The 15,536-nt window shown below is 38.7% G+C and overlaps 1 protein-coding gene across 3 annotated transcripts in view; it reads left to right on the top strand.

The window, feature by feature from the left end:
- The window catches only part of LOC124722049 (serine proteinase stubble), a 230,948-nt gene extending 225,058 nt beyond the window's left edge, over window positions 1-5,890 (top strand). For all 3 annotated transcript variants that reach the window (XM_047247240.1, XM_047247239.1, XM_047247241.1), the window contains one exon: window positions 4,980-5,890. In XM_047247240.1, the coding sequence (XP_047103196.1) occupies window positions 4,980-5,141 (162 nt within the window). In that variant the 3' untranslated portion in view covers window positions 5,142-5,890. The remainder of the gene's footprint in view (window positions 1-4,979) is intronic.
- The last annotated feature ends 9,646 nt before the right edge of the window (window positions 5,891-15,536 follow it).

Below are 15,536 nucleotides of genomic sequence, written 5' to 3'. Positions count from 1 at the left end.
AAGTAATGAGGACGACATTTTAGAAACATTAAGTGTAATAATTTTCAACAATGGCATAATTTATACATAAACAATAATTTACTCACTATTATTGTATTACATTGGTAGATAGACAGATAGATAGATAGATAGAGAGAGAGAGAGAGAGAGAGAGACGGTGTGTGTGTGTGTGTGTGTGTGTGTGTGTGTATGTGTGTGTGTGTGTGTGATGGCACGCGAGCGCGCGCATGCATGGATATACAAATTTAATAGCGTTGACTGAGAGTAGACTGTTTTAAATAATATCGTTTTTTGATAAAATAATTTTGGGTATTGGGTCATGTAATGGTAAACTACTGGAACAGCTAAATTGCCGACATTTCAACCGACTTGCTGCGATCCTCTTCAGCACAGTTCACTGCTATATACTGTCATTTTCGGGTATCTGGTGGCTACGGACGTCACATACCTGAAATGTCATTGGACAGTTTGAAGAGGTTGTTATGGAGTGGAGGCTGTAAGGTACCATAACTTGTAGCCATCCTCCCTCTTCGTGTTGTTAGGGCATTTAATTATTTCATTAGCCTCTTTATTTTCTGTTGCTGCGTCCATAGCTGCAGAGTAGGTTCTTGAAAACTGATAGTACAGCCACATTACTGGTGTTGTCCTGCTACAGCTATGTCGTTGTTCTGCCCCAGTCGCATTTAACGTTCACGCTCCGAAACGCGAGCGCTAATGGGTCTCCTGGTTTCACCAACATAGGCTTCGCTACATTCGCACCGAAGTTCGTGAACACCTACAGGGTGGAGAGCATTCACAGGATCCTTAGTGGGCCTCAAGAAACCTTAGATCTTCCGGCAACTCTGAGAAATGGGTCTGATTCCTGAACAACACAGAACCTTGCCTACATGATCATTTTTCTCTCTTATGATCGTCTAAGATTATTTTCTTTGCTATTTGTATATTTTTAGTGATTCAGGGATGGCCAGTTTTTTGTCTTTAGGTTGCAGATGTAGAATGCTGAGACTTGTGCTTTTAACATGGAGGTTAGCTTCATGCAGGTGGCTGACTACTGCTGATGTGCGATAGTTTTGTTTCTGTATGTTGTCATGTGTTCCTTCAATCTAATCTCAAATCTGTCTGACATGAAGAAACAGTCACACTCCAAACATTCAATTTTGTGCACATCTGTATGATATAGTGGGTTTCTTGTTTTGCTGCTATGAGGTAATTTCTGCTCAATCTTTTTGTCAGTGGTGAAAGAAATGTTTAGGCCTTTGAATTCAAAGCCATTGGCAATCTAATATGAACTAATACCCAGGAATTGGATAGTGTAGAAGGTGTTATTTTGTGTGTGTGTGTGTTTTTTTTTTTTGCTGTCATTGTGTTAGCCTTATATTATGCGACATTGTGTCAACTGTGCAGCTGCTATACCCGTTTGCAGTGGGTGCTTGTTTCATTATTTCCGTTTCTTACTTGCATTTAACTTCAGGGAGTGATAGTTGGACTTCTCTGTTCACAATATCCTGGAATGCTGCACTTTTGTGGACTGTGGAGAGAAAAGAGGTGTTATGAATTTTAGTGTGTGTGTGTGTGCTTGTGTGTATTAGACTGGGGACCTAGAAACGACGGAGAGGCTTCACCCGTCATAGCCTTCAGTGGTTCACAACCCCACAACAGTCCACAGCAGTCCACCAACCTCACCACCGCCATACACCAAACCCAGGGTTATTGTGCGGTTCGGCCCCCAGTGTACCCCTCCACTCCCCCCCTCCCGGGTACGTCTAATACCCGATGAGTGTAACCTCAAATGTTAGTGTGTTGTGTGTTGTGGTAGGTTTCTGATAAGTTTTTAATTCGTGTCTAGTCTACATTATTCTCATCATCAAATCTAGAAAGCATATGCCAGCATCTACTTGCTAGTCGACTGTGAATCTTACACTTTCATAGATGTTGCTAAACTATTGGTTTAACTCATTGACATCATTTTTTGTGCCATTAATTAAAGTGTTGGTATCACCTACATATCCATATTCGTAAATAAAGTTTTTGAGGGTATAGTGGTTGTAATATTGTCTTTCAAGGTGGTTATAAATATTAGAATTAGCACTCCAGATATGTTTTATCCAACTGCCAGGCCATTTCTTTACTTGAATACCTTATTGTTGCACTTCAAATAGGTATGTTAGAGTGTGAGTTCTATTAGGTCTGTTAGTCCAGTGATGTGTGTGTGTGTGTGTGTGTGTGTGTGTGTGTGTGTGTGTGTGTGTGTGTGTGTGTGTGCGTGTGGAAAGAGATTTTTTGTGTTCTTCTAGGTTGGCCTTAATAACCTACAGTGTAGGATCTACTGGTACAGAGGAACGTACGTTTTGTGTATCAAATGGGGAAAGTTTCCCCATTTGGAAGTTTTATATTGTTGACATGTTGTGTAACTCTTTTGTGTTTCTAATTGTTCTTTTATTGTCAAATGTGCAATCTTCTTTAAGAATTTTCATGAGCTTTTTATTGAGTTTGAAGGTTGGATTGTTCATACAGTTCTGATAGGGATTCCATTTTTGTGTATTTGTGTGTGTGAAAAGATGTGAGGAACCTTTCTTTCAGCTGTTTTCATTCGGCTTGGGAGGTAACTGTTGATTGATAAAATTAACTATTTTTTCGTAGGTGTGTTCTTCATTTTATGCACAATGGATTCAGTGTACTTTCTGTTTCAGTAATATATTGATAATCTACTCAACGAAGCAACTTGCCCAACAGTAGCTCCGCATTATAAAGCTGTGCATTGATCGTTCGTGTTTTCATGTGAAGTGTATTTAGTTCGTTCTTCCCCAATAGCTTCCACATGTTTTCCAATATTTTCTTTGTGGTTTTTGTGTCCTTTTTGATGCCAGTCTTGACATAATTTGGAATTACATTATTTTCCGTGAAAATTCTACTGAAGTGTGTGCACTCAGTCTCCATTGCAAGTTTCTCTGAGGCCTTTTTATCTTCGAAAACAACTGCGAATATCCTGCAGGTCAGATTAACTTTAAATGCGAAACTTTTTACTTATTCTTTACCATGACTGTTACTGATATCGAATGAAACATCAAGTTTACTGTTGACATTCACTTTTTATTTATTTCAACAACTCGTTTCATAGAGTTAAACTCTGTCATCATGTGGATTTATGTGGATTAATATGGCGTATATGTGTCCTGTTACGACTTTTGAGTAACCTGTATCTCTGTCTAGTAGAGAAAAAACACTATTTCAGTACATGACTCATAAGTTTGTGGAGGCATTTGAGTAAGAGGTTGAACGAAAATAAAAATATGAAAGCAAAAATAAAAATACCTTCAATAGTCACATGTTCCTTTTCTTGCCATAATACATCACATACACCATCACACTTTGCAGATATTCAAGGGAGCAAAGATTGGTTCCAGAATCAATCTTTCGTTGCATAGATCAAAAATATGTTATTTTAAATATCTCCAGTGGTCATAGAACCTTTTCTGTCAAGTTTATGTAGCTTAGTACTTTGTACACGTTTAAGTAATGAGGGTGACATATAAACTGTGTTGCGAACAATAGCATAATTTATAAATAAACAATAATTTACTTCTTTTGTGTTGCAAACAATGGCATAATTTATAAATAAACAATAATTTACTTCTTATTATTAAGCTACGTTGATAGTGAGGGGAGAAAGAGAGAGAGTATAGATCTATATGCTGGAGAGCAGGGCTGAGAGAAAGTGGGTTAAAAAGAATAAGAAAAGAAGGGCATAGGTTTGGGTATGATAGATATGTAGGTGGTAAGATTACATCTCTAACATGCTATAACTAAGTAATGGTTGATGTAATCCATGGTTATGATTTAAACAATATATGCACATAGATATGCTTTTACCACTATAGACGGATGTATATACTCTCGAGTTGACATGAGGTATAAACTGTTCATTTCTTGGTGGATCTATTGGGTTTGGGTTAGGTTAGTGAAGTACTCATTTAGATCTTGGGAACATGCAAGTAACTAACAAACTAATTCTTGGTAATATGTTTCTTTAGTGTTTTTATATTTGCAATATTTCAAGGATGTTTAGTTTTTTGCATTTCTTTTGGATATATAGAATGCTTATACTTGCAATATTGACATTGAGTTTATTTTTATGTAGGTGGGCAGACAGTTGTGATGTGTGGATTTCCACAGCAGCAGTATGAAACAAAAAATACGACACATCAGCAGTATCTACCCACCTGCTTGTTACTAAACACCATATTAATGTCACGAGCTTTTTATTATTTCACCACTAGACAGTACTCAGGTTACTTCAAAGTTGGAACACAACACATGTATGTTATATTTTGATTTCTTTTTTGCTATAATCAAGGAGACAAACCAACAGCTGCCTTACCCAAGTAGCCTGCACCGAAAATAAGTTTATAGTGCAGTTTCTTTTCCTGTCATTCTAGTAAAGCCAGCGAGTACACTTGATGAGTAGTAAGAGACCCTTTACTAGAACTTTGCCAGACAAAATATCTTCAGCAATTAGTGATCCAAATATTTTGTGTTTTTAGCCTACAATGCTTCGCACTCAGAGGTTAAAAATACCGTGCAGTTTCCTGGAGCACACAATATATATTTTATTCTGAACACTATGCTTCAGTAATATATTCACATAAATTACATGATGAAAGTGTTCCAGCATAACTAATAGGTGCCTGTCTTCAGGATATGCATTTATGTAAACTTGCTAAATATCGTCTTAGAAATTTGCTGTGGTGAATAAGAGCAAACTTAAAACATAGCGTAATACTTAGTGAAAAAAAAGAGTGTTGTTACAGCTTTGTACATTGTATAGCTATAAATCTAATAACAAACTTGTTTTGTGTGGGGCACTCTGTTCTGTGCCTGCAATGCTCCTGCCTAAGAGTCATTTCGAAAGTAGTTTTTTACAGGGTGCCATGATAGCGGCTTTGAAACTTACAGATTAAACAAAGAATTATGTGTTTCAGGGTGATTCAGGTGGCCCAATGGTGATTCAACGAGAAGATAAGCGATGGCTGCTGGCTGGTGTTATTTCTTGGGGAATTGGATGTGCAGAGCCCAATCAACCAGGTGTTTACACACGTATATCAGAGTTCAGGGAATGGATCAATCAAATATTGCAGTTCTAATATGCAGTTGTTTGTGTTGTTGCCAGTGGATCTGTGATTTATAATGAAACTGTGACTTCATGTGGACTCAGAAAACTGTTTAATCTGCAGACACAACTAAAGGGTTTCCGAATCGAGAATGTGAGTGTAGCTTACAGCTGTGATACTTTAGTGGAGATGTGCCATAAAATAAACTGCACACAACAAATTTCCACTAAAATAATACACAAATATATGACATGTCAAACAGGACAAGACAGACAAACATAACTGTCATTGTGATATGTGTACTTTAGAAAATTATGTGTGGTTGCACAGGACAGTATTTAATTTTTTATATAATTTATTTTATTTTCTACTGAACTTTAGTTCTTTTTGTATGTTAATGTTATTTTTGTATGTGTGAGTAAATTATAATGGGAGACTTGGGTGTATCATTCACCTTCAAAACATAGCACTGTTGTATCAAGCAGTACTTATGGGCAGTTTTACCCTCTTAAATGAATGTAAAGTATATGAGCCCACATGATGGGAACATCAAGATTAATGATTGATTGTGACAATGTACAATGCACAAAGGAGTTGTTATATATATCCAGCATATAAAGTAATTTAATCTCTCTCAGTAGACACCAAAAAATAATGCTGGAATTCTCGCAGTTGTCAACTACATTAAAATTAAAATTTAGAAAATGTTCAATTTTGATTATTCTGAGTGTAATAAAAAATGCAAATCTATGTAAAATTCCCTTCTCACATGCAGCTAATTGTTGTCTAAATATGATGATATTGCAGAAGTGTGATTGAATAGGTGTCAGAGTTCCCATCATATTAGTTTGACCATGCATTCTTTTGTAAATTCGTTTATCATAAGGATATTTGTGAAATTAAAATTACAGTCTGAAATTTGACTACACAAAAATAATTTTCTTGTTTCAAAAACTAGCATTATTAATTTTTGCAGTTACACTTCACATTTTCCTGAAGTAAACGTTTACATTCTTCACAAATATGGATACAGTTACCTACCTCATTAAATAATTAATAGTAATATATTTATTTTAGTGAATGAAATTGCAAGCTACTTTCCAAAAAATACTCAGTGAAATCACAATGGCACATTTCCTATTCAGGGTACAATCTACATTTAATTTGAATGTTTCAACTGTAGGGGACACAGCAGTTGACTGACAACTACAAAAGATGTTTTTAGAAATACTTATGAAAAGCCTGAAATGTATTTTGCTAAAATCACAAATCCATAACCTATATTTAACGAGTCATTATATATACTTATGATATGCCATTTGTGAGAAGGAATAGTTGTGCAATTATTTATGAGTAATTATTTCTGTAACTGATAAGGTTGATACATGACTACACACTACTTTCTATAGCAGATATCAATTGAAATCCACGATGTCAAGAGCAGGTACCAATACAAGGCCTGAGGATGGATGTTCCAGTCATGTGTCATGCCAAACCACTATATTCAGTGTGACTACAGGCACAATTCCTCTCCAACACAACAGCTATGTTAAATTCAGTTCCTTGTGGATGAATTTCACATGGAATTCACAAATAGTGCCTTCTTGAAATCAAATTATGCTTTGAACAAAGAGAACCAGTCAGTTTGAATTTTGTATAGCCACAGAACTGTATTACACAGCTTCCCTTGCAGTATCATTTATTCAGCGATTTTGATCTGTAACATTGTTTATTAATACATTTCGTACATGATAAGACAGTTTTAAGAAACACAAAGACAGAGAGAGGGTGAGGGGGGGGGGTTGGATGGGGAGGGAACTACAGAAAATTCAAATTTCAGTTTGTTAACATTATATTACAAGTTTACAGTAGACAATTTACAAAATATGAGCTTAAATTACAAATGCTACAAGCAAAAGTTCAAGAAACTAAATAAAAGATGTGCTCTAACAGTAACATTTTAAGTTTATTTTTAAAGAGAATTATTTCTTCAGTGCTTTATATAGTTAGATAATTTACCGAATATCATAACTGCACTGTGTGAAACTCTTATTTGACATGACGCTGCTTAGAATTCAATTATGTGATATTATATCTTTGATTGTTGCCATGGACATATTTATTTTCTGGCAGTTCCCTAGTACTATTTAAAAGGTAGTGATTTGCAAATAGTAGACCCATAGCTATAAAGGTTCAGTATACTCACCATTCTAATTGAATGAACTGTAATGTGAATTATTGAAATTTCCTGACATTCCAAATAGCCCTGAAAATTCTCTTCATTATTCTAAAGGCTTCTCTGCTGGTGATGGAGTTTCTTCAGAAGGTTTATATGTACCTAAATACTAAATAGGAATATATATGACATGACTGGGTTCATAGTGATCTCCTTTTACTCTGACTTAACACATATAGCCTTTATTTCAAGAAACTTATTGCCATAGTTACATTTTAGGTTGATATTTGCTTATATCACTAGAAATCTAGTTTGAGTGACTAATTTAATAATCATCTTATGAAGACAAATCTAATCCTTTCCAGAATTTTCGTAACTCCTTTATTTAACATATAACATCCAAGTAATTGAGATGTTTGAGTTCTATTTGGGTGATATGTGTGCAGTTTTGTTCATAAAAGCATCCTGCTGAACCAGCAGAATAAAAAGAGAGTACTAGGTCATTATTACATGTTGATAGAACATCTGCAGCTTTGAAGATAATGTACACATAAACCATATTATTACTAAGATTCCTTATACAGTCACTTACACAGTATCCTTGTTGATAATGATGAGAAAACGTACTTGACACATGGAGAGTGATTCACCTAAAATTTGCACTGCAAATATTGCGGAAATGGAAAGTGCTATTGCTGTGCGGTTTTCACAGAATGGATTAGTAGTCAGGTGCTCGTATTGTTAGCCAATCCACAGACTGTAATGGTACTTATCAAGTGTATTTCTTGTGCAAAAACATACACTTTTTTAAATGGAACCTTTTTAAATTGAACGTTGCCTATTGACACAAACAAACTAAAGGTAGGCTGTATTAGAATGTCAGTGGTGTTTGTTGCAGAATTCTTGTGCGAGTCGTTTATGAGGTATCGTATTCTGAAAAGTTTCCACACTGACATTAGTTCGTGCCACTCAACATGCGTAGTCGCTAGAGACGATGTTGTTATGTTTGCTTACAGTGTGCTTATGTGTTATATGTTAACAGATATTGTTCTATTTATAAAAGAGTATGTTTGCTCCAAAAATACGCTTTCTAAGTATTACTAAATCTGTTGATTGGCTAACAATACGTGCTCCTGACTACCAATCATTCTGTGAAAACCGCACATTTCCGCAATATTTGTGGAGCACGTTTGAGGTGCTGTAACCTGTATATTTTGGTTGAGTGCTCAGTCATGTCTAGTTATTGGTTGTTCGCATATATGAAGGCATAAAAAGAATATATTCTATATATCCACCAGAAAGATAACCGATCTCAGACGGCTTAATGTAATGCAAAAGCTCCAAAATTTTTTTAGAGTACTGCCTTTTTAAAAAAATTAAGAGTGTTCTGTCTATCCTCAAAAATTATTTTTATCAGCGTTACCACAATAATTTTTCAAACATGTAGCAGCACACAACACATAGTCAGATTTATTTTAGGGAAGGTGTCCATATGAAAGAGAACATCTATAGTTATAGTAGGAAAGATCTAGTAGAATGTAAATACTTTAGGAGCAACGGGGACCATTCAACAAAAAACAGAAACATTGAGTTTTTGACAGTCACACACAAAAAAGGGAGAAAACTTGCTAACTTTCTAAATGAATTACTTCTCGAGCCAGAGTGCAAATAACTTCTTGAGCTAGAGTGCAAATACAAAGACGAAACAAAACAAACACACACACACACCTGTGCGCCCCTACATAGGGCAATCCTGTGGGGAGTGGCACATGATGAAGGTGATGTGGTGACGTGTATTGTAGTTATAGGACAGAGGAAGAGGAAACTGTTGGGTGGAGGATGTGGGGGCAGTGGGTTAATCATGATTCAGGTCAGGAGGGCTCAGCAGCGAAGTATTCATTGCAAAGATATCTCCAATGTGTGTAGTTTAGAAACGCTAGTGGTGGAGGGAATGATCCAGGTGACCCAGATTGAGATGTAGCCATTGACATTGAGCTTGTTGTGCTCAACTGCATGTCGGACCAACGGATTGTCATCTTTGTGCTTGGTTACAGTTCTGCGATGGCAATTCATTCTGATGGACCGCTGGTTTGTTTCATTACCGATAAAAAAAAAGCTGTGCAGTGGCTGCAACAGAGTGACATAGGTCATTTCACAGGTGGCTCTGCCTCTGAAAGGATAGGATAAGCCTGTGACAGTACTTGAACTAGAAGTACTAGATGAGTGTATTGGGCAGGCCTTGCACCTGGGTCTCCCATGGGGATATGATCCCTGTGGCAAGGGGTTGTGAATTGGAGTGGCATAGGGATGGACTAGGATGTAGTGTAATAGGGGTAGGGATGTCCCTCGTTTCAGAACATGATGATAGATAGCCAAAGCTTTGGTGAAGGATATGGTTCAGTTGTTGGAGTCTAGGGTGACACTGTGCGAAAAGGGGCATGGTCCTTTGTGGTGGCAGGTTTGGGGATGTGTGAGGAAATGGCTTTGGAAATCTGTTTGTGTACTAGGTTCAGAGGATAAAGCCTGTCTGTGAAGGCCATTGTGGAATGTTGAACATGCTGGGAAAGAGAATTTGTTTCACTGCAGACACGTAATCCACAGGTGACAAGTGTGTATGGGAAGGATTTTTTGTGGTTGTGATGGAACAAGGAAAGAGTGTCTTGACCCTGAGTCCAGGTTATGAAGAGATCAGTAATGAACCAGAACCAGATAAGGGATTTGGAAGACTCGGAAGGTTTCTTCTAGATAGCCCATAAAAAGTTTAACTTAGAAGGGTGCCATGGAATGCCCTTACTCAGTATACTGGAGGTCTCATGTGGGAGGGCCTTTGCAGACAGGCAGACCACCCAAAGATAGCCTGCAAACAGATTTCCCACACCATATACTTGAACACCTCTAATCCTCTCACCATCCCCACGATTCAGTCACAGCGGAGCACCTGCTTGTCACCCAATTGCCACTCTTTTCGATCAACACCTCCAAGCAATTGATCAGAATCTAGCCTCTCACATCAAAGAAACTAACCACTTCCTTCCCCACTCTCCATGTTTCCTGCTCCTTTATCTGCTGGATCCCTTTTCTCGACCAACACTTTCAGCTAATTGCCAAACCTAGTCTCTCACATCAAAGATACTAACCACTCCCTTTACCACTCTCCATGTTACCCATCCCTTTATCTACTGGATCCCTAGTCATCACTGTTGATGCCACCTCCTTATACATTAACATCCCTCATTCCTATGGCCTTGCCGCTGTCAAACACTATCTCTCCCAATGACCTTTGCACCACTACTTCATTCCTCATACACTTTACCAACCATATCCTGACACAGAACTACTTCTCCTTCGAGGGGAAATCATAGAAAAAAATCTGACACCGCCATGGGTACAATCACAGCACCTCCAACTTGCACCTTTTTTATAGGACGTCAACAGGAAATCAGCCAAGCATCCCAAAATCCAAAACCTTTGTCTGGTTCAGCTTTATTGACGATATCTTTCATGATCTGAACTTAGGGCCAAGGTAGCCTATTCTCATTGCTTCACAACGTCAGCACCTTCTCTCCCATCTGCTTTACCTGATTCTACTCAACCCAGTATGCTACCTTCCCAGATGCTGACCTCGACTTCTCGTATGGCTCGATCCACACCTTTGTCCATATCAAATGCACTAACCTCCAACAGCACCTGCATCTGAATAGCTGAATCCCTTCCACACAAAACAGTCCCTCCCATACACCCTGGCAACTCATGGATGGTATGTACATCTTCCTATTTTCGCCGCACAAATACTGATCCATAAAATTTCGGGCGTGCAGCTGCATAAATTTGGCTTCTTCTTCTAATATTTCGGCTGTATACTGTCCAGTCATATTCAGAGTGAGCCGAGGTTACTGACGCTCCAGCACTTGCTCCGTCCTTTTAAAGCCATGGACCGCACCACTGCGCATGCAGCCACAGATACGCAAGGCGCCAGAGACGTTTATCGGCGGCAAAGTTGTATAGCATATGCATGGGAATAGCTATATGGCTGTGCAGTCGATCCACACGATGATATCGATGTATCACTGCTTGCTGCACCGTCACGATGTCTATGTGATTTTATTACAGTAACTGCCGGATTCCAAGATTTGTCCAAGCCAATCTGAAGTCGCTATCTCTATCAATTAAATTCGTTGCCAAGCGAATTTCAATTGCTTCCTTCACTACTGAGTCCCAGAAGGACGAAGTCGAGGCTAAAATTTGGACGTTATCGTACACCATAGAGTGCCCAGTGTCAATACAGTGCTCGGTCACCGCAGATTTATTAGGTTGTAGGAGCCGGGTGTACCTGCGGTGCTCTGTGCGTCTCTCCTGGTTGGTACGTGTCGTCTGTCCGATGTATGAACGGCCGCACTCACAGGGGATCTTGTAAACCCCAGGCTTCCGGAGCACTAAATCATGTTTAACGGAATCCAGGAGTGGTGCTGTCTTTGGTGGAGGGCGAAAAGTCATTTTCACTTCATGCTTACTGAGGATCCGTCCAATTTTTACGATAGGCTTCCCACGTATGGCAGAAAAGCCATCGATTTAAAACTTTCCTTGGCTTCTTCTGATTTTCTTCTTATGTCTCTGCTGTTGTGAGTACCCGTTGGCTTCAGAAATTCTTCTGAGGTGTAAAAGCTCGTCCTCCAGACTGTTCTCGTCAGCAATGACATATGCTCTGTGTACTAGAGCTCTGAGTACACTCATCGTCTGTGAATGATGGTGGCAGCCATTTGCGCATAAATATAAATCCGTATGGGTCGGATTTCAATAAACCGCGTGTTCCAAGGCGCCATCATCTTTACGCCGTACCAGTACATCCAAAAATGGAAGGTATCCATCTTTTTCGATTTCCATCGTGAACTGAATTTGTCTGTGAATGGAGTTCTGATAATCTAAAAATCCTTTTAACTTGTCTTCACCATGGGGCCACGCTACAAACGTGTCGTCAACATACCTCCAAAACACTGTGGGCTTCATGCTTGCAGATTCCAGCGCCTTCTCCTCAAAGTCATCCATAAAAGAAGTTTACCACCAAAGGCGACGGAGGACTACCCATGGCGACACCATCAGTCTGTTCATAAAATTCGTTATTGAATAAAAAATATGTCGAGTCCGAAACATGTTCAAACAAAGCTGAAATCTCTTTATCGAAACTTTTTCCAATGAGCAACAATGATTCCGAAAGAGGAACGCTTGTGAACAACGACACTACATCGAAACTGACTAACATATCAGAATTGCTCGGTTTGATGATTTCAGTTTGCCAATGAAGTCCACACAGTTACCTTGCAATGGGGATCATATCCCTGTGGAAGACACAGGTTCACTTCCTACTACAGTGTCATCACAGGCTCATCCTATCCCATCCGAAGCAGGGCCTCCGGTGAAAGCAGCCACATCATACACCAACTCGCTGCATCACTGCTCAGCTTTTCTTGTTGCTATGACAACTAACCAGCTGTCAGTCGGTATAAATGGCCAATGCAAAACTGTGGCTGGGAATAGAGTGCCACGCAGTAACGCAACATGCAGCTGTATATAACATGCTTGATTTCAATAGCTGCTTCACCGCAATCTGTATCCTTCCATCCACTACCAGTTTCTCTGAACGACACAGATGGAAGTTAACCTTGCAACACATCCTTTGCTCTTATAACCCTCGTGGACTCAATCACCGTTCTGTTATCCTACTGTCCCCACATCCTCCATCCAACAGTTTCCCTTCTTTTGCCCTACCATCCCCTCATAATTCACATGTCTATGTCACCTCCATAATGCGCCACTCCCCACTGGCTATGACACCTGCCTAGCCTGTGCACCTGCCACCCCTCCCTGCCATATTCCTAGCTAGTAGGCTGGCTGCGTATCGATAGGCCACTAGCTACCCATTCCAACCCTTTTTCTTGCCTGCTATCTCTCTCCCCCTCTACTCAACACACCCTATATAGCCCCACCCCACGACACCCCAGTCCACGTGCTAAACTGCAGTTCTGGCATTGTGCATTCAGCTGGCATCATGTAGGGGCACAGGCACGTGTGTGTGTGTGTGTGTGTGTGTGTGTGTGTGTGTGTGTGTGTGTGTGTGTATGTGTGTGTGGGTGTGATGTTCGTGTTGAATCTCATATGTAGATAGATATGTGAACATTTAGGGCTTGACATGGATGTTAAAAATATAAGATAGAATGTTAATCAAGTTCAGGGTTAATGCTATTAGATTTCCTGCTCTGTGCACCTTAGTGTAAGTTAAAAGTTTTGATCCTACTGCTTTTAAACATTTAAATATATTTATTTGAGATGTAAAAAACTACATTTTCCTGCTCCAGAAGTTATAGCTCCGCTTTGAAAAATATATATTTACTTTTTTACATAAATATATGATAGTTTTCCGTTAAAAATTCTCATGAAATGTGTAGAAATACTAGCCATTTGATGTGATTCATTTTCCTAAATCACCAGCCTGAAACAAAATATATGAGTAGAAATGTTATTAGACTGGTTTTCGAAACTTGCAAATAATTAATCATGAATACTTTAACACTTTATCCTTAAAGATATTTCTCATAACACAACAACATCTGTTAGTTAAAAACAGCTTTCAAGTTACGTTTCTTAATTGTTATTTTTGAGTCAATTTATAAAAGCAGGTACAGCAAATTCGATCACTGAAATAAGGAACTGCAGAATTAGAACGATAGCTGAATTCTTCAAAATCTCATTCACAAGTTCTACAGTGATACAAGAATTATTGGGTGAAAAAATAAACAGATGCGCAGTTTTAGGACAAATAACAGTCATTGTAACTGCTGAGCAGAAACTGAATGTGGCAAAATAATTTCGTTCAAGGATATGCTTATCAGTTTTGAAGCGCACTGTTCAGCACCCTGAAGTGCATCTTCACAGAGCAACGAAATAATTTCAGATGTTTATGACTGAATCAGCGTTTTATTGACTTACTTCTGTATTATTTTTTTGAAAGTGGAGTTGAATGTCTAACATTGTGCTATCCAATAATTTAGGAGGCAACATTACTCAGGCAGACAGGCTGATGAATGATGACTTGAGATGCACATTTCAGATGACTTTTTATGTTGCTATATTGGTGCCATATCTGAATAAATTATAGATCTCAGTACACTGTATGTCAAATTGTTTTTATTGTATCGAGAATTAAAGGTTCTGCGGTTCCATACACAAGCAGAATAACTACCTTGCTCTGCAAAAACTGTTTGACCTTATTTTATCTTGACAGTTCCTGCAGGAGCAAAATGTAATGGAATGAAAAGTAGCCATAAAAGTCTTGAAGATGATTGCATCTTTTTTCAACAAATATGAAGCACTTTTTTCTCAGTAACCACCAGTTCAGATTACTCTTTTTTTTGCGTTCTCACATCAGGCAGGCAAACTTGTGAGAAGATGCACTGCCCTTGTTTAAGAATATTTGGTGCTGCTGTTAGTTATGTCTGATATAGATCCCACACCCTTGAGCAGTTTTTCCCTGGTATAGTAGCAGTAAAAACACACTTGTCATTTGCTTTGCCTGTATCTGAATGTGTGTGAGTTCCTAAGGGAGCAAACTGCTGAAGTCATCGGTCCCAAGACTTACTCACTACTTAAACTAGCTTAAACTAACTTGTGCTAAGAACAACGCACACACCCATGGCCGAGGGAGGACTCGAACCTCCGGCGGGAGAGGCCACACAATCCGTGACATGGTGCCTTAAACCGCGCGGCCACTCCACGCGGCCCTGTAGCTGAACCTAAGGTATCAGTCAGTTACATGTTTCAATCCACTGTCCCTGAAAATAGGAAAATCATTTACATAAATTGACTTGATCCATTTATGAGCCATTGTACAGCCACAGACAACTGTATGTTTGCATTTTTTAAGGTGCATAAATCTACATTAGTCTATATTCAGAGCAGGTTGTCAACATTTGCACTAAACTGATACCTTATCAGTCTATGAGATGATACTGATATCGTTTTCAATGGATAAGATTTCCTTACAGATAATAATAGCATTTTCAAATAGTCTGATTCGAACTGATTCTGATCAGAACTGCCAGTGGTAGTGGTCATGTGGTGTGTTTGTTTGTGTGAATGTGTGTGTGTGTGTGTTTTATTAGCTGAAGAAGGCATTGCTCGAAAGCTATAACATGCAACAGTCTCTTTGTTGTGCCTGTCTGCAACTCAACGGTTCATGTGTATGGTGTATAGCAATCTAT

The sequence above is a fragment of the Schistocerca piceifrons genome, chromosome X (assembly GCF_021461385.2).
Source record: "Schistocerca piceifrons isolate TAMUIC-IGC-003096 chromosome X, iqSchPice1.1, whole genome shotgun sequence".
Taxonomy (NCBI): domain Eukaryota; kingdom Metazoa; phylum Arthropoda; class Insecta; order Orthoptera; family Acrididae; genus Schistocerca; species Schistocerca piceifrons.
The sequence above is the reverse complement of the archived record's forward strand: the minus strand, read 5'-3'. Positions and strand labels throughout refer to the sequence as shown.